We start from the raw sequence: 26,319 nt of genomic DNA on the forward strand, positions 1-26,319 counted from the left end.
CTGAAACTGCCATCCTCTACATATTTGCCCCACAATAAGCATACCACAGAACACCTTCATCTCTAAAAGTGAAAAAGCTGTCTACAGTAAGAACCACATTTTTAAACTTTCTATGATATAGAAATAAGGTTTTTGGTTTTAAGTACAAGTTTTGGGAAGTCTGTCTTACATGCAGTGACTTCTTTGTCACCTTGAAAAAAAAAAGGAGTGGAAGAAGCGAAGGGAGACAAAAAAATCCTCTTAAAATCTTTGGAAAACATAGCAAAAGCAGACACCAAAAAAACCCCTCAAACCACTCTGTTAGTTAATTTGCATCAGGCACTCTAATTTACTCTTATTTTCTACACCTGACATCACTGAAAAATACTTTCCACAAAGAGAAAGTCCAAGTATTTTTCCCTACAACAGCTGTAGGCAACTCTCAACATTAACTTCTCCCAAAACTATTACATTTAATAACAACATAACTGAAAAGTTTATATTAATAAAATAATTAAAAAAAAAATCTTCTGGAAAACTAGTTAATGAAACAAGTTGAAGTCAACTTTGGGACAAGCAAAAAATTTAGGACTTCATAAACACAGTGAAGTGTTTGCAATTTGTGTTAACCAGGTCAAGAGTCACACACACACACACACACACCTCTTGCATTGTAAGACATATGGTTTAAATCAAGAATATTGAGTTCCATAGCCTCAAGTGACTATATGACCTTATTTCCAAAGGTGCTAGGGAGGTTAGCAGTGTATTTTCTTAGGAATCCCAAAGATACAGGGTAAGGCCACTGCATTTGAAGCCCAGAAAAGCTTCAAGAACAGAAAGGAATAAAGGTTTCCGCTCTCTGACATTTAACTATAATAATTGTTCCCTGAGGCAGAAATACTTTGTATTTTAATTGGCAACGTTCCCTAGTTGGTTTTTTTTTTTCCCAAACATGAAGAGAAGCTAATCCCTTTCCCACAACTTGGTTTTCTTTCTGTGATGATTTCCATCATCTTCCTTTCTGTTGTTTTCAACCTGAGGAAGAAACCAACAGCTCTCAACAGCTCAAAGAACTACTTCTGCCACATGCCAACACAGCAGAGCCCCCAAAAAGGACTGTAATGACATTGAGCAGGAAGAGGGGACATGATCCACTAATAACAGCCTAATCTCCACATTTCATACAAGCCAGGGTTAAGAATCATATTAAACAAAAGAAAAACTGCCAATATGTAAGTGCAAAAATGGCACTGTGAAAGACTTCCTGTGCAAGAAGAATCAGGTCAAAATCCCAAAGCTAGGCAGAACACCCAGGTCCAGCAAAAAGAATTACAAACCCACTTCATAAAGATCAAGGACAGAATGGAGCAAGCTACATCTGTATTTCTCCCTTAGCTTCCTCTCAAGCAGGCATTTCAGCCCCCAGATGTGGAAGCAACTCAAGCTGGATTAGATTCCTGTGACTCTACTCAGTTGCAAGAGCGAGCCAAGTAATTTTCATGGAGTTTACCATGCCAGACTGGCACACTGACAGTTCTCCCAGGGGATTCTGCTACTTTAAACAGGAAGAGGGACATGTTGCAATGACTATATTCCATTATGTAAAAGGACTCAAATATAGACTGCAGGAAAAACAGAGGTGCCAGAAGCCTGTCCTTTGGTACGGTGAAGATTACACACTGCATTCTTTCACACTTCTAACTCTACCTCTTTGTGCTTCTTTTTTTGGTCATTTGTAAATGACTAGATTCTACTACCCACCAGAAATTCAGAAAACTCATTTAACATGTCTTGTTCACAGGCATCTTGTGTTAACTTTTAAATCCCATTTACCTGTAGGTGTCATCTTCTGAATCCGAAGTAGATACTTCACTGCTACCATTACTTTCCCCTGTCCCTCCAACAGCACTAAGTTCTGCTATGTTTTTCTTTATATCCACATCAAATACTTTCTCATAAAGCAACTCATACAGCAGAGCTGGGGAAGAGGAGGAAAAAGTGGGAGAGCAAAATCAGTTACCAGGGAAATCACACTTTATACCACCATTACAGATGAATTTCAAATTCCTTCAATCAAAAAAATCAAGCATTTCTGCAGTCTAGTAAAGCAAACAATAATCCACAAAGACAGTTATTTTTTGCACATGCAAACCCCATAATTCCTGTGACAAGTTACATGTCCCAGGATAATTTTAACACAAACAACTGGTTTGTTAACATGAATGAAATCACAATTACAACCAGAACGCTGACCAAAGCCAATTCAACGCACTATTAATCAGCACACCAACATTTTCTGTTGACATTAGACCACCCAGATTCAAAGAGGCAGATAAATCTTCTCCTCTTGGTATATAATCTGCCTTGTCAAGAATCAGGACACAGCAAGAATTCAAGATCTCACAGAATCATACAGTCATTGACAATTCAAATTGAAAACTAAGCTTCTAAGGAATGACTATAATAAACTTCCATACTTTTCCCCAAATCTAACAGCGATAACTTAAGATTTTTGGTAAAAATATGCTTTTAACTAACCAACATAATACTTACACTGGCACAGTGCAGCTTTTTCTGAATACTCTATGGGATAAACAATATCATAGTGGTTTCCATTTGAGAAGCACAGCAATACCTATTAAAAAACCCACAGAGACATTTTAGGCTTTGCATCTCACTTGATTTTTCATAAGCACTACCTTTTAAATTCAATTTAAGGTACCATGTGCTTTGTTATCTCTCAGGATCTCCATGTATTGATAAAACAATCAAAATGTTTCATGGATGTCCTTTAAACCAAACAGAATTTCAACAGAAGTCAAAAAGAATTTAAGACAGTGGTAGGTAGGGGTTGTGAGTTAGCATCTGAAAACTGATTTTTACAGAATTTTAGATTAGTAGGAAGATATGCCCAAAATATATACCATCTATTTAAAAAGAAGTACTACATGTATTAACAGAATAGCTGCCTTAAATATGTACAAAATAAGTTGCTGAAATTCAATTCTCAGAACATTTCATTGTGTTGAATAATAAATCTCATGTGCAACTCCTTTTTGTTTATAAAGTACTCTTAATTCAGCTTTTCACAATTGCCTTTTTTTCTTTTTTTTACCTTATCAGAAAAGCCATTTTCTGTTACACGTGACGGAGAAGCATTTGGTTCCTGGTATATTATGAAATCTTTTCTGGGGAAAAAAAAAAGTAGCAGTTAAGAATTCATTTTAAAAATAGTATCAATAAAAATTTGAGTATTCAAGTCAGATTCAATAATCACAGAAAACACCTACTGATTTCTCTGCTATAATCAATCTCTGTCATGCTCTTACACTTAATTATTTTCTCTCTCTTTTTTCCATAATCGTCCCTCTGAATTCTTTGCTTAGCAACCTATCACTTCCTTCAACTTCTTCTTACTCACACAGCCAAAAGTGTCATCAGTCCTGCAAAATGACTGAGTATATTCACAGTTGTTGGATTAAAAAAAAGAGACTTCTTACAACAACTCAGAAAAGGCAATTCTGAGAGAAAAGAATTTCATAGCTCAGGGAGGTAAGAAAAATTTACTGGATAACCAAATCATACTTGTGACAGGTTTGAAGAGTGAAAGTGAAATCAAACCTATTCATACTGAATTTCTATCCTATGCCTGAGAAGTCTGAAATTCTCTTACTTATCCACTTGGAACAGAACAGGAAATTCTTCCTTCCACTTCCCTTCAGTCTGCCAGTATGGAGGAAGGGAAGCAACTCTTTCCCCTACCTCCACCACCATTCCTACTTTCACTGAGACTCCAAATTGCCTTTTTAATAGAAGCCTGTTTTCCCAAAACAATCATGGCAGTAACTATTCTTGTGTGTTCACCTCTGCAGTGAACATATACTTCCATCTACACCACAAAACCCTCCTGGACGCTTCCAATGGAAATTAAAAAAAAAAAAAACAAAACACTATTATCAACCAGGCTTTGCCTCTGTATTCATTTATCAGCTGTGGCCTGGATACCAATGTGCATGACTTCAAAATAAACTGCTTCTATTTATGAGAACATATTTCTCATGGCCAGAAATTCAACAGAACACGACCATCGACTCTGATATAATTAAGCATGCAATTTTGTTGACTTAAATTGAGATACATCCCTCTACACCGTGGCTCAATCTAACCATCAGACCTCCTCACTAAGCCTCTTGAGCCAAACTTTGTTCTGATTTTCAGTCCAGTCCTCCCCCACCCCTGCAGCACATGCAGCTCTGTCCCATTGGCCTCATAAAATGCAATGAATTGCATGCAACTTCCCACACTTAGCAGTCACACAAGTACCCAAAAGCAATACTTAACTAATTTGATTGACTCTTTCCTCTTATCAGCTGTCTCATCAAAAGACAAAGCCATTAATTTACAGTAAACATTTTGAAATACTGAATTTTTAACAGATCTACAAACAGCAGAAGGCAGTCCCTTGCACAGAAATTAGAGACCAGTTATAAATATTCAGCATATTGTTTCTCACTACTTTGTGAAGAAAGATAAATCTTGAAAGATAAAAGATTACATTCAATAAAAACAAAACAATAAAACTCTTTAGCACCAAGAGGAGTGTTTATCTACGCAAAAATAGCAAAACTTTTCTTAACCACTGGTCAAACTATGGCCCCTGACCAATCCTTACTTAATTAAAAAAATACAAACTGCACGACTCTACCCACAACTGGTTGTGCAGGTGAGATGCATGACATTGCCACAAGCCTGTACTCACATCCCTGATCAAATGTCATTTTCAAAGCTCACTTTTCTATTTTTCCTTGACAGCTTCAATTTTCAAAGCATATTTGTTATTTTCTGGAGAACCACAGTATAACACAATTCTATCTTTGCTATTCCAACTGATTCACTAACAAAACAACTGATCCCAGTAAAACATATTTAAAGGTTTCCTTACTTGTACATAAGAGAAAGGGCACTTATTTCTACTTGTCCAACCCATTCCTGTATTGAAAACAAAAGAAAACAAAGTTCAAACGAGCACACAATTATTATACCTCCTCATGTGTAGATCAAGAGATGCAAGAAATCATTGTTCAAAATAAATATATGAACACTTAGTTCAGCCAAGATACTTCGATTGTAAGTGGTTTTTTGCAATAACAATAACTATTCCAGTAAGGTGGTTAAGGGGCACAAGCTAGAGGGACTTTTCCCCAAACTAGCAATGGAACTGGATACCACAAAGAACTAAAAACAATCACACAAATGCAGATTTACCATTAAACGGTGCAGTTCTGAAAGGTGATAATAGTATTAGGGTTTTTTTTCTTTTGTTAAACAACTAGCAGTCTAGCTTTTAAAAAAATGATTTGTCAAGTGCTTTTAAAAAAAATGTTATTCTCTACCTCCAAAACTGTCAGGTTTTGCTGGTCTTTAGCTACAGATGAACTGGAAAAATGAACTTTGAAGCTAAATTCTCAGGCCTTACTCAAATTGTCAACTCTCTAATAAAAATACTGAAATCAAATTGGGGGGAAATAAGAATAAAAATTATTATAATAATTTATCTTCAAATCAGTATCTTCTTCAGAAGCCACTGTTTCTGTGAGTAACTGTCTTTGTATCACCTAAACTCTCGGACCTTTATTCCAGGGATCTTGAAAAAAAAAGTTAGTCATGCTGTTTCTTGGCATTTGCAGAGGCTAAAAACATTTGGATATGATTTTGAGCGAGAGATTTAAAACAAGACATGAAAAAAATATTCCACAAATCATTTTACAGTAGAGTGCACACATAAAAGTATAAATTCATGTAATTCGAAGACCTCTAAAGCTCAATCAAAAATACTTCTGAGGGAAAAAAAAATTCCAATTACCTGTCAACATCAATAAAAGTACTGCTTTCTATTACAAATCGAGTTTAACGTACCTGTGGATTTTCCAAATTTTTTAAATACTCTTCAAATGGCCCCTCTATGAACTGTATTAAAAAGAAAAGCAGCAGTAATTAGTTATTTTGATTAGCACAGCATATGGAATCCCCAGTCTATGCCCACTTTTCCAATGGGAATGTACCATTGGAAATGAAAGGCTACCCTGCCCTCAAAAAGCTTACAATCTACGTATCAAATGATGTAGAGATGAAGGAATAAAAGGTCAAACATGTAGGTCTGCATTGCAGAAAATAACCATATAAGCAGCTTTTGAAGGCATCACGCAAGCCAAAAAAAAAAAACCCAAACAAAAAGCCCCAAAAAGAAATTCAGCAGCCAAATGGGAAATCTGAAAGAAAGCAAAGATGCTGTCAAGTAGATGTTTAGGGGCAATTCATCCCAGGCATGCAGAGCATCACTAGAGAGAACATGTGTGGGTTTATTCAAGTGTCTTGTTAAAAGAAACAGGCAGCAATGGACAATCAGGAATGAGAGTCACATTCCTGTAGTATGAAAGCAGTGATAAAACACAGTATAGCAAACTCAAAGTTTTTTCAAGAACAGAGAAAGATGCTGCAGTAATTAAGACATGTCAACTTCAAACTGTTTCAGCCATCCTGGCCACAGAGAGGCTGGATTTAAAATCTTCTATTTAGTCACAATCTGCTTGATTTAGTTAAAACAAAGATCCACAGAGGTCTGAAGAAAGACACAAATCTCTTCACAAACTTAAGCTACAAGATAATAACGAGAACTGAGTGGAGTAGTGAGATTAAAAGTTCTGCTTTAGCCATTTTGAATCTCATTTTGGACTGTGTTGCTCATGAGAGGAATCAAAAAGTCTGGCCCAAACTTTTAATTTAGATGGAAGCAATCAGGTGTGAAGCTAAAAAGGTGGATCAGTAAAACATGATCATAGTCAGCACTTGCTTTTTGTGTCAAAATTAAATGACGTAAAGATGAAGTATCGAGGAAGAAAGGAAGGGCACCAGAAAGTTCTCACGAGAAACTTAAGAGTTAAATAATAAATGTAAGTCAGCAGCAATTAAAGGAAACACTTCAAGAAAGGATGAGAAAGGAAATGAAGAGGGTAGTTACACACCTGAAACTGTGGTTATAGCAGTATCAGTGGAAGAAAAGAGACACAAATTCAAGCTGAAATGGTTACAACAGACAGAGAGAAGAGCAAATAATCGAACTAAGAGATTAGGAAAAGAGGCGTTTGTTGGTTTTAGGCTGTTTGGGCGCTTGGGTTTTTTTTTAAGAGAGATAAGATAACAATGCTGTATTCCAGATGGAAAACACAAAGTATAGTAAGAAACACTGGCAGCAAAAGAGGTCAGCAGAGCTGAAGCGAGGTACCCGAGGGAGGAAGAACACTGGGAAAGGAGAACAGATATGGAACACCTCAACCTTCCACATGAAACATCTATTCTAAAAAATTACATGAAACACTGAAAAAGGAGACTTTTCAGAAGGACTGCAGAGGTGGACAGAGGAGAGGTCGTACCACTTGGATCAAGTCTGAGGAAAGAAAGAACAGTGAGAGCAGGAGTTTGAGGAGAGAGGCCAAGATAGTAAAACCAGCTAAGGCTGACAAAGCAGTCATTTGGATGAGAGGATGCCAGAACCGGGGATGGGAAACAAGGTACACTTAAGCGTCAAGAAGGGCATGGTATTTCAAAACACTACACAATGCAACAAGAGAAAAGTAGCAGAGAAGCAGATATTGGAGTGAGCAGGGTAATTCTGGAAAGAAAGGGATTAAAAAGTCAGCAGTGAAAAAAAATAAAATAAATAAAATAGCAAGAAAGTTGGTTAAGTCCTGAGATGGACCGGAAACAAGCCAACAGCCCTGGCAAATGGAAAGAGTCAAGTCAGAGCTGCACTGTCCCAGAGAGATTCACTCTATTTAATGTCACTAATTCCTGAAAATTTCCACTTTTATGTGATCAGTCATATTTGACTATAGAGCACTTTGTCAGAAATCATAGCACAGACACACACTCTTATTCCAGCTTTCCATCTCTTCCCTATGCCAACGTGCATCTAAAACAATCTTTTTATTTTGGGTCTGGGTAAATTTGGAACAGAAACAGAGAGCTGAGTAATAATCCTCTTGTAACAAATCCTTACACATACTCTTGTTTTGGCTATCCTGGAAATTAGATAAATGGCAAATATACCAGAACCCACACAAACACAAAAAGGAGCACCGTTATTTATTATTGCTCTTTTAAAAGGAAAAAAAGAATATTTTAATGTTAACACTGATGACAGTCACCAAATATAGATCAATATCAAAATATTTTACATCCATGATTGATGCAAAACTTCTTTACAGATGTTTAGGGAAAAAAAACCCTATAGTACCAATGCATAACAAACTGCAGACCCTGAAACAAATTACACTAATCTCATCAGTTAAATCCCTTTTATATTGTAAAAGCAATTAATTACCACAATAAGAACATTTTATGACATTTATTAAAATAAGCATTATACTTCAATAATCTATAGTGAAGCTACCAAAATCTGGATTTTATTTAAGTAAATTTGCTCTTCTTTTTTAATGAGCATTAAAAACATCTCCCACCCCACATCAGTCCAGTCCAAGGAGCACACGGGTCTTTCTCCAGGCTTATGAAAAGGAGTTACTACCACACATGTGCCAATTAATTTAAAGAGCACTCACTTTAAAAAGCACCAACTGGTATTTAGCTGTGATGAATACCATCACAAACAGCAGAACAAAAAAGTGCAAGGAATAAAGTAACTTTTTTTTTTTAGAATGCTCACAAAGAAAACAAGAACACTCACCGCTTCAAATTTCTCCCTATTTTTCCGAAGATAGTCTACACAAGCCATCCTAACATCAATATGCCGAGACTGAGAGTGTAACACCTACAGAGGGAGAAAAGAGAAGAAAGTGACACTGGATCTTAGGAGTTTTGATGACAGGTCACAAATAATTAATGACTGTTGTCTAAATAACAGGCCTGGAAATACTCTAGTTTTATTTTTAAGAATATTTAACATGCATACTCATCAGTAACATCAACCTGATGTGAGTGAAACCTCAATTAATTAATCAAAAATTAAGTAACTGCAGAATTCACAGATTTTCTAAATTCAGACATTCAATTTTATGAGGATTTACTAAGCAAAGTGACTAGCATTTATTGTTAATCTTTAACTGACTGCTTGGCAAAGGACTTCAGTTAATCAAAGAAGTAAATTACAGCAGGAGTGGATGAGGAAACCAACCACCAACATGCACTCATTCAAATGAAATCCAACCAAATCTCACAGAGTGCAGGTTTCCTTTCCTTTAAGAGGCCTGTTGCCCAAACACTCTTTTGAAAGCCAGAAATTCAGATCCCTATATCACACCTGCATTTTACCTCCTGTTCAAATCTGTACTGAAAGACTACTACTTTCGTCCCAGGTTCCAAGTTCTCTCTAATATGACTTTGTCTGCACTTCACTACAAATGTAGGGAACTTCCAGACAATTTAGGTTGCAGTATCTCTTGCAATCTTTACACCCTCAATATAAAACACTTCCAAATTCAGTTCAGGCTTTCTGAATGAAGAGTAATGAGATTAGACCAAATTCATGCATAAACACTTATTAACTCTGAATTAAAGACCTTCCCTTCTTACAGGTCATTTCCAACCTAAGTGATTCTATAATAAAATAAGAATGGGATCTTAAAAATTTAATAGTTGGAAAAAAAGTTCTATCAACACTGGAGTGTGAGAGAAACCTTCTGTGTATTAAAAACATCAGAATATCAATATATATTCACCGATTATTCCCTTGAAATAAAAAAAAAACACTCAATTCCAAGTGCTTGCTTCCCTAAACTGACCAATTTAGTGGGGAAAGGAATTTAAAAAAAAAAGTGAACTGTGTATAATTAGCACAGGAATCGGGGCTCCCACAATCAGAAGCACCAGAGCTCCCACTGCTGTCTGCTTGTACTTAAGACAAGATGACGCTGTCACTTTTTTCCTTTAACACCAACACTGAAATGGGGGAGGGGAATTCAACAGGAAGAACAGAAAACAAATTACTCGCTTTCTCTAATTTTATAGTAAACTAATTAACAGAACTATGAACGGGGCTTTTCAGCTCTTTCCCACTGAATTCCGTTTCCTAGACAGTCTCATCCGAAGCAGCTGTACTCCAATGTTGAATTCTTACACTGAAAAAAGCTCCGAGGAGGCGGTGGAAGGTCAAAACAGGTAAGGATTTCTCCTCAGTGAGAGGAGGCGGCTGTACATGCAGAACTTTTCTCACCTCGCAGGACGGAAATTACTTTAATAGTCCTGTTTTTCACTGGCACATGACCGTGTAACCTTAACCTACACCTGTCTGCGTTTTAACACTAATCAACACCCACTAATGAGATCCACTTCCCATGCTTTCACGCCAAGAAGGAGCTTTGTTTACGTAAGGAGTTACCTGCTCGGCCACAGCCCTGAAGAGGCAGGATCCGTCCTTGGCCACCTTCTTCCTGTACAAGCCCTGAGATCGCAGGTAGCGGTCCATGGAGGCGTCCCCGGGGGCGTCCCCCCCGCCGCTGCCGGGATGGCTCTGCTCCCCGCCCGCATCCATGTTTCGCCCCGGAGAATGGCCGCTCCTCTCCTAGTCCCACATGGCCGGGCGGGCCCGCGGGGCAGCTCCAGGGCCGGGCACAGGTGCGGCGGCGGGCGTGGGGGGCAGCGCCGGCCCCCCGGCACCCGAGGGAGCAGCGGGAGCAGGGGCGGGAGCAGCAGGAAGAGCGGCAGCCGGTCTCACGCTGTCCACTCGCATGTGGGAACCGCGGGCAGAAGCGGCAAACTTTCGCTGCGCAGCCTGGACTCCCGGCTCCGTCACTCCCGCGGCTTCCCGGCGGCCCTGGAGAAGCGGGCGGCGGCTCCCGGGAGCGGCTCCGAAGGGTCCCGGTCCTGGGGGCGGGCGCGTCCCGAGCCCCGAGCGCGCTGCCGGCCTGCGGGCGGAAAACAAAAGGGAAAGGAAGGACACGTGCGGCCCGCCGGGAGGGGAGGGGAGGAGAGGGGAGGGCACAAACAGGAGCGTAACCTGGCGCTTATTTTCACTTTCAGCCCGGGCGCTTCTGGGAGCGGTAGTCCCGGAGGAGGAGGAGGGAGCGGCGGGAGCGGGACAGGGACACAGCGCCGGGGCCGAGCTGTCAGCCCTGCTCCCGGCCAGGCCCGTCCCATTGCTGTTTAGTTTTATAGCCAACACCGGGCTGATGGTTGGAACACCCGACGCTGAGCTGGCAATGTGAACGCGCAGCCCAGAAAGCCAAAAGAATCCTGGGCTGCATCCAAAGCAGTCTGGGCAGCAGGGAGAGGGAGGTTAATTCTCCCCATCTATTCCACTCTGGCGAGACCCCACCTGGAGTGCTGCATCCAGCTCTGGGGCCCCAAGCATAAGAAGGACATGGCACTGTTGGAGCAAGTCCAGAGGAGGCCACGAAGTTGATAAGAGGACTGGGGCACCTCCCCTCTGAAAACAGGCTGAGAAAGCTGGGACTGTTCAGGCTAGAGAAGGGAAGGTTGAGTGCAGACCTTATAACAAACTTCCAGTATCTGAAGGGGGCCTATAGGGAAGCCAGAGAGGGACTCTTCATCAGGAACTGTAGTAATAGGACAAGGGGAATGGGTTCAAGCTCAAAGAGGGGAAATTTAGGTTAGATATGAAGAAGAAATGCTTTATTTTGAGGATGGTGAGACACTGGAACAGGTTGCCCAAAGAACTTGTGAATGCCCCAACCCTGGCAGTGTTCAAAGCCAGGTTAGATAAGGCCTTGAGCAACCTGGTCTAGTGGGAGGTGTCTCTGCCCATGGCAGAGGTGTTGGGACTAGATGATCTTTCAGGTCCATTCCAACCACTCAACATTCTATGATTCCATGTCTGAAACATAATCCACAGTATGGGGGGTTTGTGGGTTTAGCTGGGTTTGGTTTGGCTTGGGGTTGTTTCCCCCCCCCTCAACAGATGGCATTGTAAGAATATTTTTTAACTCCACCCACTTGCAGGAAAGAAGATGGAAATAAAACAGAGATGGTAAAAGAAGGCTTAATTAAAAATGGATTTAAAGAAGCCACAGTCATTTAATACTTCTAATGTACTACTTTTCTTGTATGCCACTCTTAGTTGTAAGAAGCCACAAACATTTTTATTGCAATTGCATGATCAAATTTTGCTTGGCATTGTAAACAGGCTTTAGAAGGTTTTGATGCACAAAATGTGACATGAAAGGATGCTCTCCAAACTTGTAAGGCTTTTTTTTACTGTGGATGTGCAACATACCTGGGAGGGAGAGCTACAGAGCTCTCAGAAGCACTAGCAATAAATAAGATGCTATGAATTACTTCTTAGCTTAAATGAGCAAAGTTAGATGCAGAAAAGAGTGGCAAAGACAGGAAGAACAAACCCCCTGATTTTTACTTTCAGCTGACAATAATAAGACCAGGGAGGGCAGTGATTTGAGCCAAGATCTGCTTATTCAATCAGTTACTGTTACATACAGAAGTTACAAGCCAGGCTGAGTCTAGTGATCTACCAGCTCTTTCTAAAAGAAGCTCAGGTTTGCCAGAAAGGAATTGAAAATGAATGCAAATTCCAGGACCTCTGTAGACAAGAGGAATAGAAACTGAAAGAAGTGAAAGTAAAGCCCTAAGAGCATCTGAGAGAAGACACAGACAGCTAGTAAGGCAGCATGGGGATGTTTGAGACAAGGAAGGCGAGATAAAAATACCAGCAAGGGGCTGGAGGGGAAGCTCAAACTTCTCACCAGAGGATGGGAAAGGTCATCTAACAAGACTGAACTATAAACAGTTGCTGCCACTGACTCAGCTACCATATTCACTTAAGGAACTCAGGCTAGCAGAGTCCTGCATGTGAGACATGCTTCTTCTGTAGAGAAAAGTAATTTGGCAAGATGCTTTTGAGACCTATCAAACTAGTGTCCAGTTACAGAGCTTCTTAGGAATATTCTATTTTTCCTCAGCCTACTTGCCAGTGTTAGGGACAGAACTATCCTCTAACATGTTCAGATAGACAGAACTATCTGTCTTCCCACATATTTCAGCCTTTTGTCAATCTGATTCTAAAGGCTGGTGAGGAGGAGGGCAAATGCCTTTTATCATGTCTGTTAGACTCAAGAACACCCTATATACACAAGGACATCCAGTATGTGACAGGATGTAAACGTGGTTCTGATAAGTGCACAGAAAATTACAGTATTAAAGTCATCTAGCTATCAGTGTCCTAAAAGCCTGCTCTTTTTGCAACCAGCTCCTGAAGCTGATCGAGCGATGGTGACCCACAGAGCTTTTTTTCCAAGTGCTGCTGTACAAGAATGAATCCGTTTCCAAAAAGGTTTACTTCTTGCTGAAGAAATCTACCCCGCACACAACACAGTTTCTAAGGCTCAAGGAGAAATGCATCCACCCAAAGGCACCTGAAACACCTCAGCATTAAAATAAATGCTCCATCAAGATAAGAATGACCAAATTATAACTCGCGAGTTATTACAGATGTTCTAATTAGAGCTTTTACAGATGTTCTAATTAGAGCTTTTACAGATGTTCTAATTAGCAAGCAGCTTTATTAACGCTTCCAGCCACCACTTCCACCACGTGCAGCAGCTCCAGCCACGAGTTTCTCCCCTCGCTGCCCATACACTGAATCAGCCCAGGAAGCTGACTCAACCTAAAAAATTTTGACGATAAAAAAAAAATAATAATCTAATTTTATCTTTAAACCAAGGTCGGCTTCGTGACCCAGTTCACAGCCTGCTTTAGTGCCAACACCTGGGCCAGCAACCCTGGGGAGTGGAGGGAGAGGAGACCGGTTTTCCCCAGCCCAGCGCGCGCCCTTTCCCGGTTCGCCACGCGCCTCCCTCCCATCCCGCAGCTCCGGCACGGGCAGCCCGGCGGGGCAGGCCGGGGACAGGGGCACCCGAGCAGGGGCGGCCCCTCGGCCTCCCCGAGCAGCAGCAGCCGCAGCCCCGCGATGCCCTGCCCGCCCCGCGGCCCCCCCGGCACGGGCACCCGCGGAGCCGCCGCCGGGGCCGCGCTCCCGCCCCCGCCCGCCCATGGCACTTACCGGCCCCCTCCTCCTGGTCTCCTCCCCCGCGGGCGACACTGGCAGCAGCGCCTCCCGCTCCTCGGCCCCGGCACTTCAATCTCCCGCGGCGGCCGCTCCTCCCGCGTCGCTCCCGGTGATGCGCCCGGTGCCAGTGCCGTCCCGCCCTCCCGCCGCGCCGCTCCCCCCCCGGGCCGCTGTTGGTTTGTCCCGCCGGCCACACCTGCGGCTCGCACCATTCGCCGCGCGGGGGGGTGGGGGTGTGTGGGGGTGTGGGGTGTGGGGAGAAGGGGCGGGCGGGAAGCGCTCCGGGGCGCTGGGGCAGCGGGCGGGGTGTGGCGCCGGGATCGTGCTCTGCTCGGCTCAGAGCAGCCGTGTTGTGCAGAGGCAAGCGGCGGTCGTCTCATGTCCTCCTCACCCGCCAGCCCCGCAGTGGTACAGCCGGGGAACCTCTCCTTCCCCGCACCCAGCAGGTCCCAGCGAGGGGCGGGAGCTGCGTGTGCCGCCGCTGCCCTCAGCGGTTCGGCCCGGATCTAACACCCCATCCCCGCGGTGCGATCCAGCGGGAAACGTTTTTAAGATTTTTGTTTGTTTGTTTGTTTTTCTGTCAGGTAATTTTTTTTTTTTAAGAGGTAACAGCCGTGGGGCGAGAGAGTGGACATTCCACGGTCGCACCAGCCGGCTGCGCTGCCACAAGGAGAAATTGTTGAACTGTGCCCTGGGTACGAGCGTGCTGAGTACACAGCAATGGTGTATATTCTGAAATACAATGATACAAAAAGAGTTTATCCTCATACCCTATCGCTCCTCCTCGGAAATGCTCCAGCAGACATGAAGAAATATGTAAAAGGCTTGTAAATCAGTTCGGGGAGCTTGTCAGAAGAGTAAGCAATGTGTACCAATTTCAATTTTATTTTTTTTCCCCCCCAACTAAAATGCTTACTTCAGGCTAGGAACTCAAAAGCAGCGTGGCCAGTAGGTCGAGGGGAGGTGATTCTGCCCCTTTGCTCTGGTGAGACCCCACCTGGAGCACTGCATCCAGCTCCAGGGCCCCCAGAATAGGAAGGATATGAACCTGTTGGAGCGAGTCCAGAGGAGACCACAAAGATAACCAGTGGGCTGGAGCACTTCTCCCATGGGACAGGCTGAGAGAGCTGGGATCGTTCAACATGGAGCAGAGAAGGGTCTGGAGAGGCCTTAGAGCACCTTCCAGTACCTAAAGGTGCTACAAGAAAGATGGAAACTTTTTACAAGGACCTGTAGTGACAGGACAAGGGGACATGGCTTTAAACGGAAAAAGAGTAGGTCTATATTAGATATTAGGAAGAAGTTCTTTACTGTGAGAGTCGTGAGGCACTGGCACAGGTTTTCCAGAGAATTTTTGAATGCCCCATCCCTGGAAGTGTTCAAGGCCAGGTTGATGGGGCTTTGAGGAACCTGATCTAGTGGAAGGTGTCCCCGCCCATGGCAACGGGGTTGGGGCTAGATGATCTTTAAGGTCTCTTCCAACCCAAACTGTTCTATGGTTCTATGAGTCAGCTGTCCTGGCCATGCTCCTCCCAGCTTTTCGTGCACTTCCTCACTGGCAGAGCATGAGACACTGAAAAGTCCTTGACTAAGGGTAAGCACTACTTAGCAACAACCAAAACATCAGTATATGTCTCAACATTTTTCTCATACTGTATCCAAAACAGAGCACTGTACCAGCTACTTAGAAAAAATGAACTCTGTGCCAGCCAAAACCAGGACACCATGGCACGGGGCTGGGAACTAGATGAGCTTCAAGGTCACTTCCAACCCTAACTATTCTATGATTCTGTGATTCTCTGATCATTGCTCAAACACATGGTCAAGCCAAATCTTTTAGGGGGAATTAATAAATAAATACTTCAAGCTAGCTAGCATGAGTATTAATAGTGTTGATAAAGCCTGATCCTTAAGGGTACATAGTTAAAAAATAAAATAAAGGGGTGATCTGGTTAGAAAAAAATACTTTTAAGTTGCCTATTTGCTTAGTAGTCCATGGTGAGATTTTTGTCTGAAATTGTCTTTTTTTTGTTCAAATAGAATATGAGGTTATACGCTTATCTGGTAAGGTGCATTTTAACCTACCTTATCTGTGCATGTTAAGTAGAAGTTAGCATGTGAACAGTCCTTTTGAAGACATGGGTTAGAAAACAATCCAGTGTAAGTTATTTATCCCTATCTGGTTGTAGGTTTCCAAAGTTACAGTATAGTACACATTTGAGATTATAGGGCTTCTGTGTGCCTGCCTTCCTGCTGGGCAGTGAAGCACCCTGAGAGAACAGACACAGCTGACAGCCAAGAATTCCCCTACGGTATTTTTCAGAGAGATCAGGTCTTCAAACCTTTTTGTTGTGCATTTGCTGTGTGGACACTGGCAAAAGAGAGGAAGAAGGTGGGAAAGGGAAAATAGATGAAGAGGAGATGACAGATTTTGGTTCTAGTGTATTGCCAGGCCAAATCTTTGTCAAACTCCAGCCTGAGAGTACAACTCCCAAACCTGTTGTACCGAATCTGAACAGCCTGCTCAAAGTTTTAGTTTAATCTTTCCATGGTAAAATTGGTTCCCCATCAGATGTGTGCATGTCACAGTTACTTGGCTTTGGAGTCTTCTGTGAATGTTTACAATTTCTTATCCAGGTTGTCTTCATACTGACATCTACAAAACAGTTATGCCCCTCATGCATATTTTTAAAATACATATACAGTATAGTTGAACAGTAAGTAAGAGATTCTGTTACCAGCTGAAAGTAAAAAATGAACTTTCCCTGACATTAGGGGTAGCATAAATGCTTCAGTCCAACACTTAATTAATGAAGTTGGCAGGAAGATTTCTGTTTTCATTAGTGGGTGATGGATCAGGCTTAAATATAGAGGGATAAGAGCATAGAATCCTAGAATATCTCGAGTTGGAAGGGATCTATGAGGATAATCAAGTTCAACTCTGTGCTTCTTGCAGGACTACCTGAAGCTAAACTATGTGACTGAGAGAATTGTCCAGGAATTCCTTGAACTCTGACAGGTTTGGTGCTGTGACCACTTCCAGTGACTGAGCACCCTCTCAGTGAAGATCCTTTTCCTAATGTGGAATCTGAACTTCCTTGGTGCATCTTTATACTTCTTCAACATCAACCATTCTATTTATGGACCTCTCTGTGTAGATAAACTTGGTTTTAATTCTGCTGCTGAAGGATAGACCTGGATTTTACATGTCCATTGTGCAGAATAACAGTGCAGTTATAGCAGAGCATAGTAATGGTTGCATTATTCCTGCATGCTATTTATAGCTGACTACATCTCTGTGCTCTGTGCATGAGTCAAAGGTCATACACTCCCAGGATCTGCATTCCTTCAATACATCTCAGGGAACTACAGAAATGCAGTCTGCTTGAGTTTGAAATTACCAGTCTTCAAAAATGTAGTAATCATGTAGCATTTTGCCTTCTGGACAGTTTTGGTCAAGGCTAGAACCCCAGCCTGATATTTTAATTGCTTTCCTTCCACACAGATTTTATACCACATCAGATTCGAGGTGCTTAACATTCAGGGCATCACCTATAAAAAGATGGGCTGATGGCATAGTCAGCAGCTTAATATCTCAGCACACTAGAGCAAGAAAGAGAAGGGCTGGTTTGAGTTTGTGGGACAAATTCCTCTGGGAGCAACTAATTAGCACTGTCCTACATAGAATGAAAAAGGTGGGATAAAAGGGACATGGTGGTCACATTTCTTAGTTTTCTACCAGAAGTATTTTTGATGCTGCTGTAGGAGGTGTATTCTCAGATTCTGGCCAGAATATCCCATTGCAGTCCCTAATTTGGGAAAGAAAATTTTCCTTGGTTGGAGTTTTTTAGACAAATGGTTACCATTAAGTACAACAGGAAGGATAAAAATCATGTTGTGGTAAAAGCTGTTCCTTCTACCCTTGAGTAAGACTTCTTCATAAAATGTCTTGAAGATGGTGGTCTGAGGTCATGGGTTTGTGTAGTCAAGAAATATTGGAAGTTGAGGCAAGAAGGCATTTGTGGTTAATTGAGGCATTTAAAAGGTTTCAGAACTCATGAATTGTTGTATTCTGAGCATATCTGACCTTGGAGCATCAGAAATACTCAATCCTAGTTTCCCACAATTTTGTGTCCTCTGTGTTTACATCACCTATACTTCTGTCTTGCTACAGATAACAGGACAGATAACTTCAGTGCTCAACAGAGACAGTAACTTGGGTCTTTCTCCTTGAATCAGATGTTGATCTTCATGATACTTAGAGAATTTTATGATCTCAGAGACTTCTGTTCCTCTTTCATATTTGTTCACAATCAGCAGATTGATTCCAAATGTGTATGAGAGAGAAGAGTAGAAACCAACAGATAAGCAGACATCATACACAGTCCTTTTTGTTTTGTTTTTTTTTTTTTTTTGGTGCAAACTAGGCTAAAAGTGGTAGTCTTAACATTAAAGATAAACTAGGAGTTTGTCTTTATGAGTTTATATTTATAATGCCATTCACTCTTAAGTTTTGTCTGCAAAGTGGGAAGATGTAAGTCTATCTGACCTTCAATTAATTCAAAGCCAGATTTGTTCTGTGAGGCACTGATGATTAGAAGAGAACGGCAGACCACAGGGAGAAGTTTATGAGGTAGCTGGTACACATGCAGAGAAACATTACATGCTTTAACACAGGATTCTAGTACAGCTGTGGAGTTAGATGAGGGGTCTGGAGTGCTCTGTGATATAAAGTAGGCCCTGAGGCAAAAAAAAAAGATAGGAAGGAAGATGGCAGAGCCATGTCCATTTAAAGATAAAACGTGAGTAATTGGGTTTCAGTTGGAGGATATCACTGCAGGTGATGTAAACAGTTAGTTACATTGTACCCAAAAACTACTCTTTTCACAGTTTCTTTGTGCTGCCATAGCCTTGTACTGGGTTTGTGTGGCAAGGTTTTGGCAGAGGGGGGCTGTAGGGATGGCTCCTGTGATGGGCTGCCAGGAGGTTCCCACATGTCCAAAGGAGCAATGCCATAATCATGTTTACAGAAGTAAATGTGTGACTGCAGCTAGAAAAAGCAAGGAGTCTGGCAGCAGGATCTGCAGAAAAAAAATATTTCCTGTAGCTTGGAATGAGTAAACAGTAGCATATATTAGAGCAGTGGTTTAAATCAGTCATCATGAAAATTAATCAAACCAGTGAACAGAAAACTTTGATTTAAATGATTGCTTATAATCTGAAATTGCAGTTGTATTGTTTCTTAAAGACTGATTTTTCACTGCTTGTTAACCATTAAAATGTGCTGATTATAATCTTTATGCATAATTTAGCATTTCTTTTTGCTCACAAAAGGGGGCATGCTATAGCTACATATGTCTAAGACATTTCAGATTTAAACATAACATTTATATGAATTCTTAATTTTTACATACATTTCACTATATTGAAAGATGATGTCTGTTTCATTTCTTTTTTTTTGCTAAGTAATTATTGCACTTCTACTTGTGATTCATATGAGACTCCTAGTGGATAAATACAGGAATTGAAAGAAAACAATGAGGGGAAAAAATCTCTTTATAGTTGCTTTTAGTTAAATAAAATTACTATAAGTGTATGTGTACCTTATACTTAGGAAGATTGTCTAAGTATACTTTGCACTGAGAAAGGTTTTATTAAAAATGGAAGTATACTTCTAGGAATATAATTTAATTGATTTGAACACTCAGTCTTTCAAACAGGTAGAGATCATCCTGTCATCTCCAGCTCTTTTTTATTTATGGATGGAAATAATGAAAAAAAAATCAGCTGGGATAATTCATTTAAGTGAGCTGGCTGAATAAACAGAAGTGAAGGAAATACTGCCACCCTGCTTGCAGAAAAAGATACTTGTCAAAAAATGATTCAACACTTCAGCAAACCAAGATTAATCCTTCAGCAGCTTGAACAGAAGGTCCATACTGCTTAATATTGCTACTTTTGCAGTATTAATATTATTTTGTTTTGCAAAGCAAACGTTAAAATTAAATTTTAAATCAACCAATCTGATTGATATCATTATTATTTTATTTTAGAGACCCAGAGAAGTTACCAGGGAAGAACGTTTTTTTGCCTTGCATTTAAAATCAAGCACAAAGTCAGGATCTTCTAGAAACCAGGTACTTTTCCCTCATGTGTAAGAAGGCTGTCTATGGTTGGAGGAGCCTGTCTTTTATCAAAGTTGTAAAAAAAATCATTCAAATATATAAATCTCAAATATTGCTGCAGAATATTTGTTCTCTGACTTCTGATGTGTTTTGGAATGAGCAGCAGTTTGTAGTACCATTAGCTTTGTTTAAAGTAAGTGCAAGTGAAATGAAATTATATTAATAAATAAAATCAGGATAAATCATATTGATAAAAAACCCCTAGTGGTAAAGGAAAAAAAAAATACAAAGAGATGGATTTTGTATGAGACAATCTTGCTGAGTGATAAGAATTTTTGTCCTTTTTTTGCCATTCCAGCTCTGGCCTGTGCTGTTCTCAGCCCCAGAACAAATGAAAATCTGTGACATTTGGGGGCAGTGATCTTCCTCACGCTGGTAAGGCCGGTGGCCCTGTGTTGTAGTTCAGCTTGTTGGTCGTTAGATGCCAGTAGCTCCCCGGGCATTTTGGGGTTTGGCTTTTCTGACGTGTTCGAGCGTGAGATGAGAGAACAGCAGGGGCTTGGAACCCGTGTCTCGTTAGGGGAGCACAGGCAGTAACTCCATGCATTCTGTCCCCCTCCAAAAAAAACCCAAAACCAAAACAAATCAACCAAACAACCAAACAAAAAACGCAACAGAAAAAGAGATTTTCGACTGAAAAAAAAAATAAAGCGCTCCAAGAGCACGGGACTGAGTAATGTCAAATTTTCTGAGCTTGATCCGACCCCAGCCATTGTACTACAACAACTCTGAGGTGCAAATAAAGCAGCGGGGGATTGTCAGGTTGTTCCCCCATCTATTCTGCTCCTGCCAGCTTTGTACAGGCACAGAAATGCACTGTTTTGTTGGCTCGATGCCATGAGAGGCTCTTTGTATGCTGAGGTGATACATTAGTGGCTCCCTGTGCTGTGGCAAGGTCGAGTTCTATTGCTGATGCGTGAAGTGACAGAATTGCAGGATCTAGTTGTGATTAAGCTTATGAAAAGAATTATAACTTGATATCACACTGCTTTGCTGAAAATACCATTGTGTTCCTAGAACGTTTTCAATGATATGCCCAATTAACTGAACGATGCGTTAATTGAAAAGGAAAAGAACCGAGTGAGGCTGCCACAGTTAACAATGTGCAGTTCCTCCTTAAGTGCAGACCTTTTAAGCCTTTTTTTCCTCTCGGTCTCAAAGCACAGAGCTTCTTTAACAAGTGCTACTCTATCCATTTTGTAGCTGAGGAAACTGGAACATCAAAATTTGATGATATGTACGTGATCATCCAGGAAGTGTCCGATTTATCTGGAAATGGAACCTGGGTGGGTTCCTGATCTCTATTCTTGTGCCTTAACTGGCAGATTAATTTTCCATTTGCTGCACTCTTTATATGATAATAAAAGAGTGCTTTTTTCCATGAGGTACTCTGAGCTAGTGTCCAGATTAGAACAATGGCTATGACAACTGTTTTCTCTTTGATTGAGTACCATAAAAGTGCACAGTGCTTTCAAATAAGCACATGTGTCAACAAAGAATTCAGTGCCTATTCCTTGACTGAAAATGTCTTTTTTCATTTGCATGAAGTTCAGACTTCACAGGATGCTACTCCATGGATTTCCACTGTTATTGTCTGAAGTCAGTGACGTTGTAGCTATGTAAGTGAAGTTTTCAAAGTAAGCATTTAATAATCAAGTAGCCATCAGAGTGTATTTCGTGCTGGCTTTTAGCTCAAGGATATGCATTATTGCTGCTGAGTGGGCCTTCATTGCAGCTCTATCTGAGTTTGACTTGCAAGGCTCCTAAAGGAATGTCTTGTTTTCATGCCGTATTTGTCTTGCTCTTTTTTGTAATTTATTTACTTTGGAGAAGAGAACCAGACTTAAGGATCTGTTTCTCAATGAGACCGAGGGGGGGGGTTTGGGGTGGGGGATTTTTTCACCCAGTATTACAGGTGGTTTCAGTAAAGAACATGACAGTTAAGTGAGTAGCCCAAAGTGACTCGGCCTTCCCAAAAATTGTAAACTCTTCTGGCTCTTTGTCTTTTACACCAGTCTAGCTGCTAAATCATATTAGCTCCCAAATGAGATGAAACTTTGAGAACTGGAAGTCACTTTTCATACTGCCTAATTGCCCATCTTCTGTGGGAAAATGGCTGTAAGAATCCTGCCTGGGAATCCTACTGAAATTGCTTTTATAATGCTAAGCAAAGTTTTTTGCATCAAATAGTTTTTTTATCTGTTGACATTAACTCACACAGAGGATACATGCAAAAAGGTGAGCACACCTTTCACTGGACCAAAGCAAGAGTGTGTGAGGTGAGGTTGTGTTGCTCTGCCCAGCAGAAAACAGATGCCTTTTAAGAAGAAGACAACAGTTTCTGCTATAAAAAAATATAAAAAGAAAGAGAAAGAATTCTCTCAAAGCATCTTTTCTTGTATAAAGATTTTTAAAAGACAAGCATTTCCAGTTACTCAAAATTTTTCTTTCCAATATTGTTCTAGGGGTTTCTTCCCTCCATGATTTTCCCTTTTCCATTCTTTTTGTTCCATTATGGGTAGTCTTGTGAGGATCACGACAATTTTAGGCAGTGAGGAAAGGTTTGTGAGGAGAATCTGTAATTAGACTGATACAGAGTGGTAAAAAATGGCCACACTTTAAGGCACAGGTGTGATTTGAGGTGAGGTTTGTTTGTCCAGTACCTTATCTGTGTTTGTTACTGTCATCTGGAATAATAATAGAAAAAAAACCCTGTGAGTTTTATTTTCCATTTGTCTGTTCACTTTATCTGCCCATCCCTGTTTCAATTGTGAAAACATTGGTGGAAACAAAGGGAGTCAAAATGCAGAGAAAGTTAAATAGAAAGAGAATGCTAAAACTTTTTTTTTTACTTATTCTCAGGGGTGTTTATTTGCCTTTGGGAGAGGGAGAGGGCTTCTAATAGCAAAACATTACTTAAATAAGGAAATTATACTGCATAAATAAATTGTGCATATAAATTTATGTAAGACAAAATCTGTTAACTGAAAATACATACCCAATTTTAAAGTTGAACTTGCATCTTTGTATCTCTTAAAAAATATTATTTGATTTTACATATCAACTTTATAAACAAAATATGTGTGTCTTTCAGTTTTGTGGCTTACAGTGTAATATTACCTACTGATGTAAAGGTATTTTACCCATATTAAATCCCCATTTGACATTTAACTTTCTTAAAATACAAACTATTTTATGTAAATACTTCTCTAACTAAAAAAATTTCCTGATTTGCTAATAAGGTGAAGCCAGAGATATATATACTAAGCTAGTTGATTGACATAACTGTTGCATAATCAGCTATTCCAGGAAAACAGCTGTTGATTGGATAGGCTCTTCCAGACCAAAAAAAAAATGGTTTATTCCAAAGTAACAAGTCATTTTACAAAGTAGAATAACTCTTCAATGATTGGATTATTGTATGCTGAAATAAAATACTCACCTGGGAATAGCTGGTTCAACCAAATAATCAAATGTTTTAGTTAGTTTCTCTGGGGTAGCTCAGGTAAGATGTTGGCATCCTGAGGTTTTCAAATTAGGGGAAATTAAGTAAGTTTTGACTGAAACAAGTATTGTATCACTCCTAACCCATAAAGACAAACAGTATGAAATTTTGGAAGAACAACGTTTGGGAGATGTTTCTCTATAACAAAATGTTATATTTCTCTATAACAAAATGTTATATTTTGCTTGACTTCTTGTAAAGTGACATTCACATTCTGTTCTCTTCAACATTATGGTACTTACTCTGGCAACAAACTCAGCTGAGGTGTTTGGCTGACATTATTCACTTCTGCTCTTAGTTTAGGCCACTGGAATTCTTAGCATTTCCAAAGGGGTTTCCATTGGCTCTTCCAGATTCAGAGCTCTTCCTGCTGTGATAGCAGACCATCTTCTCACCCAGATATTAGTCCAGTGATCAGGCAGCAGAGTGGTGATGGAGTGAGACACATAATGTCTTTTCCTACAGATTAATCACATAATTGTCTGTCAAATTACTCAACTTTCCTCCATTGGCACTGGAACTGAGACTGTCTCTACTCCTGCCAAAGAATATTTCCTTATCTTTGACTGTATTTTCCAACTTGTGCAGGCTATCTCTGCCTATTATTTTTCTGACATCATACATTTTGCTGTCAGTAATCCAGCAACACACAAATAATTTGTTTTTTATGTCTGTAATTTATGCTCCAGAGTTGAGTAAATTGCTGCACTTCAGACCCAATCCAAAGTCTAATTAAGTCATTGGAAACATTCCAGTTGACTTCACTAGGCTTTACATCAGGCCCATAAGTAGTACTTGCCTGCCACTGAGTCAGAACTTATAAAAGACAAACAAAGTGGAACATTTTTTACCATTCTTAGCCAGTCATGGTAAGGGAAAATAGCAAAAAAGAATCGGAGTACAGCTTAAATTTCAACTATTTCAGCTGCTAATCCTAAATCGTGCTTCATTCAAGTCACAGTTTCACAGTGAAGAAACTACTTAAACATCACTTCATTAAAGGATTTCAGAAGAAGTTTCTCTTACTTGTTCTTGATTTTTTTTCTTATATTTTAATTCTCTATTTAGTGGATTCTACGTCATGCTAACATGAGTGAAGCTCTTGTGATCGCTAAATGTTACTTTTATTTTCAAAGCCTCATTCTTATATGTTACAGGGATCAAAGTGCTGCAGCTTACACCAAATGTGTGAATCACTGGATGAACAAGAAAAATTAAAAATATAAGAAAAACAGTATTTATTTTCTCTTCTGCAGAATCCAGGTAGCATTATGATAAACTAGGGACTCTTGCTCCTCCTAGTAATGCTAAAAATTGCTCAAACTGTTAAACTTTTCTTAATAGAACTGAACTTGAAATGTTTAAAAGACAAGACCCACCACACTGTGACTTTTCCTCAGGGGTGCAGCAGACTCTGGAAGGTAAACAAGCTGTAGCACTGTGCTGTGGGTGCAGGTGGCTAATTAGTGCTCATCCCTCTCTTTAATCCCAGGGGAAGGGAGAAAACCTTTTAAATCTCACTGTCAAAAATGGATGTAGTCAAGCTGGAAAGGAAACCATGACAAGCTGACTGTGTAGAAGCTGTTGTGAACAGTTAATTCAATTAGATCTTTAATGCAAATATCTTTGGCATAAGGTTGCATTTGCATATCTCTCAGCTAGGACTTAAGTCAACATTTTTAGTACCTTCATTGAAATTAAGTTTGTGAAAAATAACTTCAGCATCTACAAGACAACAAAGTACCATTTATGTACTAATGAAAAGGAACATTAACTGTTTCAGGGTGCCAGAGAAGAATCTGTCAGAATCTGAGGAATCTGCCAGAATCCAAAAGTCTGGATTCTCGCAATTCTAAACAGGTCAGATAAGGTCAGATTCACAGATTTAATTAGGTATCTGATTTCCTTTGGGCTTCTTGGTGATATTATTAAGGATCTGGTCCCTAGCTTTGCAGATCTTGGTTTTGTGGCTGTTTCTCTCCGTAGCATGTCCTCAAAAATAGAAAAAAAGGGGAGGGGAGGAGAAGTGCTTTTAAAGTTAGATCAGCTCTCTGATCTGGTTTATTATTCAGCTCCACAGACAATCACATTTGAACAAACAGGGCGTGAGCACAGGCGTGGAAGTGCTCAGGGATGAGGGAGGGGGGCTGGAAGCACTTAGTGAGCTTTGTCAGTGTGAGAAGCAGCCTTGGGACCAGAGAGCCTCATTCCTCGGGCCTCATCTACACTACAAAGTTTTCTGACAAAAGTTGCCTCGTGTTCCCACACAGGTTTGCAAACTGGCAAAACACAACCCTTACTCTGGACAAAATGGTCTTCCCAGGCCACACCAGCCCTCAGCCACCAACCACACCTCTAATGACACGACAGCAGTGGCATCTGGAAATACACTGGGTGTGTGGTGGGAGAAAGCTGTTCCAACCCATCATCCTTTACCAAAAAGAAGCTGTAGTCAGTTCCTAATCAGTGTGGGTGCCGGGGGGGCAAACTGCTCATAGTAACTCCACAGCAGCCATGGCACATATTGCCAATTGCTAATCCAAAATAGACAGGATACCTAAAAGAGGACTGGAATATAGGGAGAGGGGAAGAAAGGA

The 26,319-nt window shown here is 40.6% G+C and overlaps 1 protein-coding gene and 1 long non-coding RNA gene across 7 annotated transcripts in view; one reads left to right on the top strand and one right to left on the bottom strand.

Moving 5' to 3' along the window:
* Window positions 1-14,162, bottom strand: part of OTUD4 (OTU deubiquitinase 4) — a 31,499-nt gene extending 17,337 nt beyond the window's left edge. For 3 of the 5 annotated variants that reach the window (XM_064651687.1, XM_064651689.1, XM_064651685.1), the window contains exons 1-8: window positions 14,027-14,162; window positions 10,373-10,898; window positions 8,723-8,806; window positions 5,899-5,949; window positions 4,925-4,971; window positions 3,098-3,170; window positions 2,536-2,617; window positions 1,816-1,960 (exon numbers count right to left, since the gene is read on the bottom strand). In XM_064651687.1, coding sequence (XP_064507757.1) covers window positions 1,816-1,960; window positions 2,536-2,617; window positions 3,098-3,170; window positions 4,925-4,971; window positions 5,899-5,949; window positions 8,723-8,806; window positions 10,373-10,525 — 635 coding nt within the window. In that variant the 5' untranslated portion in view covers window positions 10,526-10,898; window positions 14,027-14,162. Of the gene's footprint in view, window positions 1-1,815; window positions 1,961-2,535; window positions 2,618-3,097; window positions 3,171-4,924; window positions 4,972-5,898; window positions 5,950-8,722; window positions 8,807-10,372; window positions 11,984-14,026 lie in introns of those variants that run through there. The other 2 variants (XM_064651688.1, XM_064651686.1) reach the window with 2 other exon arrangements.
* A 159-nt stretch (window positions 14,163-14,321) lies between these two features.
* LOC135412799 (uncharacterized) lies at window positions 14,322-17,177 on the top strand. 2 transcript variants are annotated; one of them, XR_010429955.1, is made up of 2 exons: window positions 14,322-14,727; window positions 16,989-17,177. It is a non-coding gene; the product is annotated as an uncharacterized LOC135412799 (long non-coding RNA). The 2 variants fall into 2 exon arrangements; XR_010429954.1 differs by having other exon boundaries at window positions 14,322-14,616.
* The last annotated feature ends 9,142 nt before the right edge of the window (window positions 17,178-26,319 follow it).

The sequence above is a fragment of the Pseudopipra pipra genome, chromosome 4 (assembly GCF_036250125.1).
Source record: "Pseudopipra pipra isolate bDixPip1 chromosome 4, bDixPip1.hap1, whole genome shotgun sequence".
Lineage (NCBI taxonomy): Eukaryota > Metazoa > Chordata > Aves > Passeriformes > Pipridae > Pseudopipra > Pseudopipra pipra.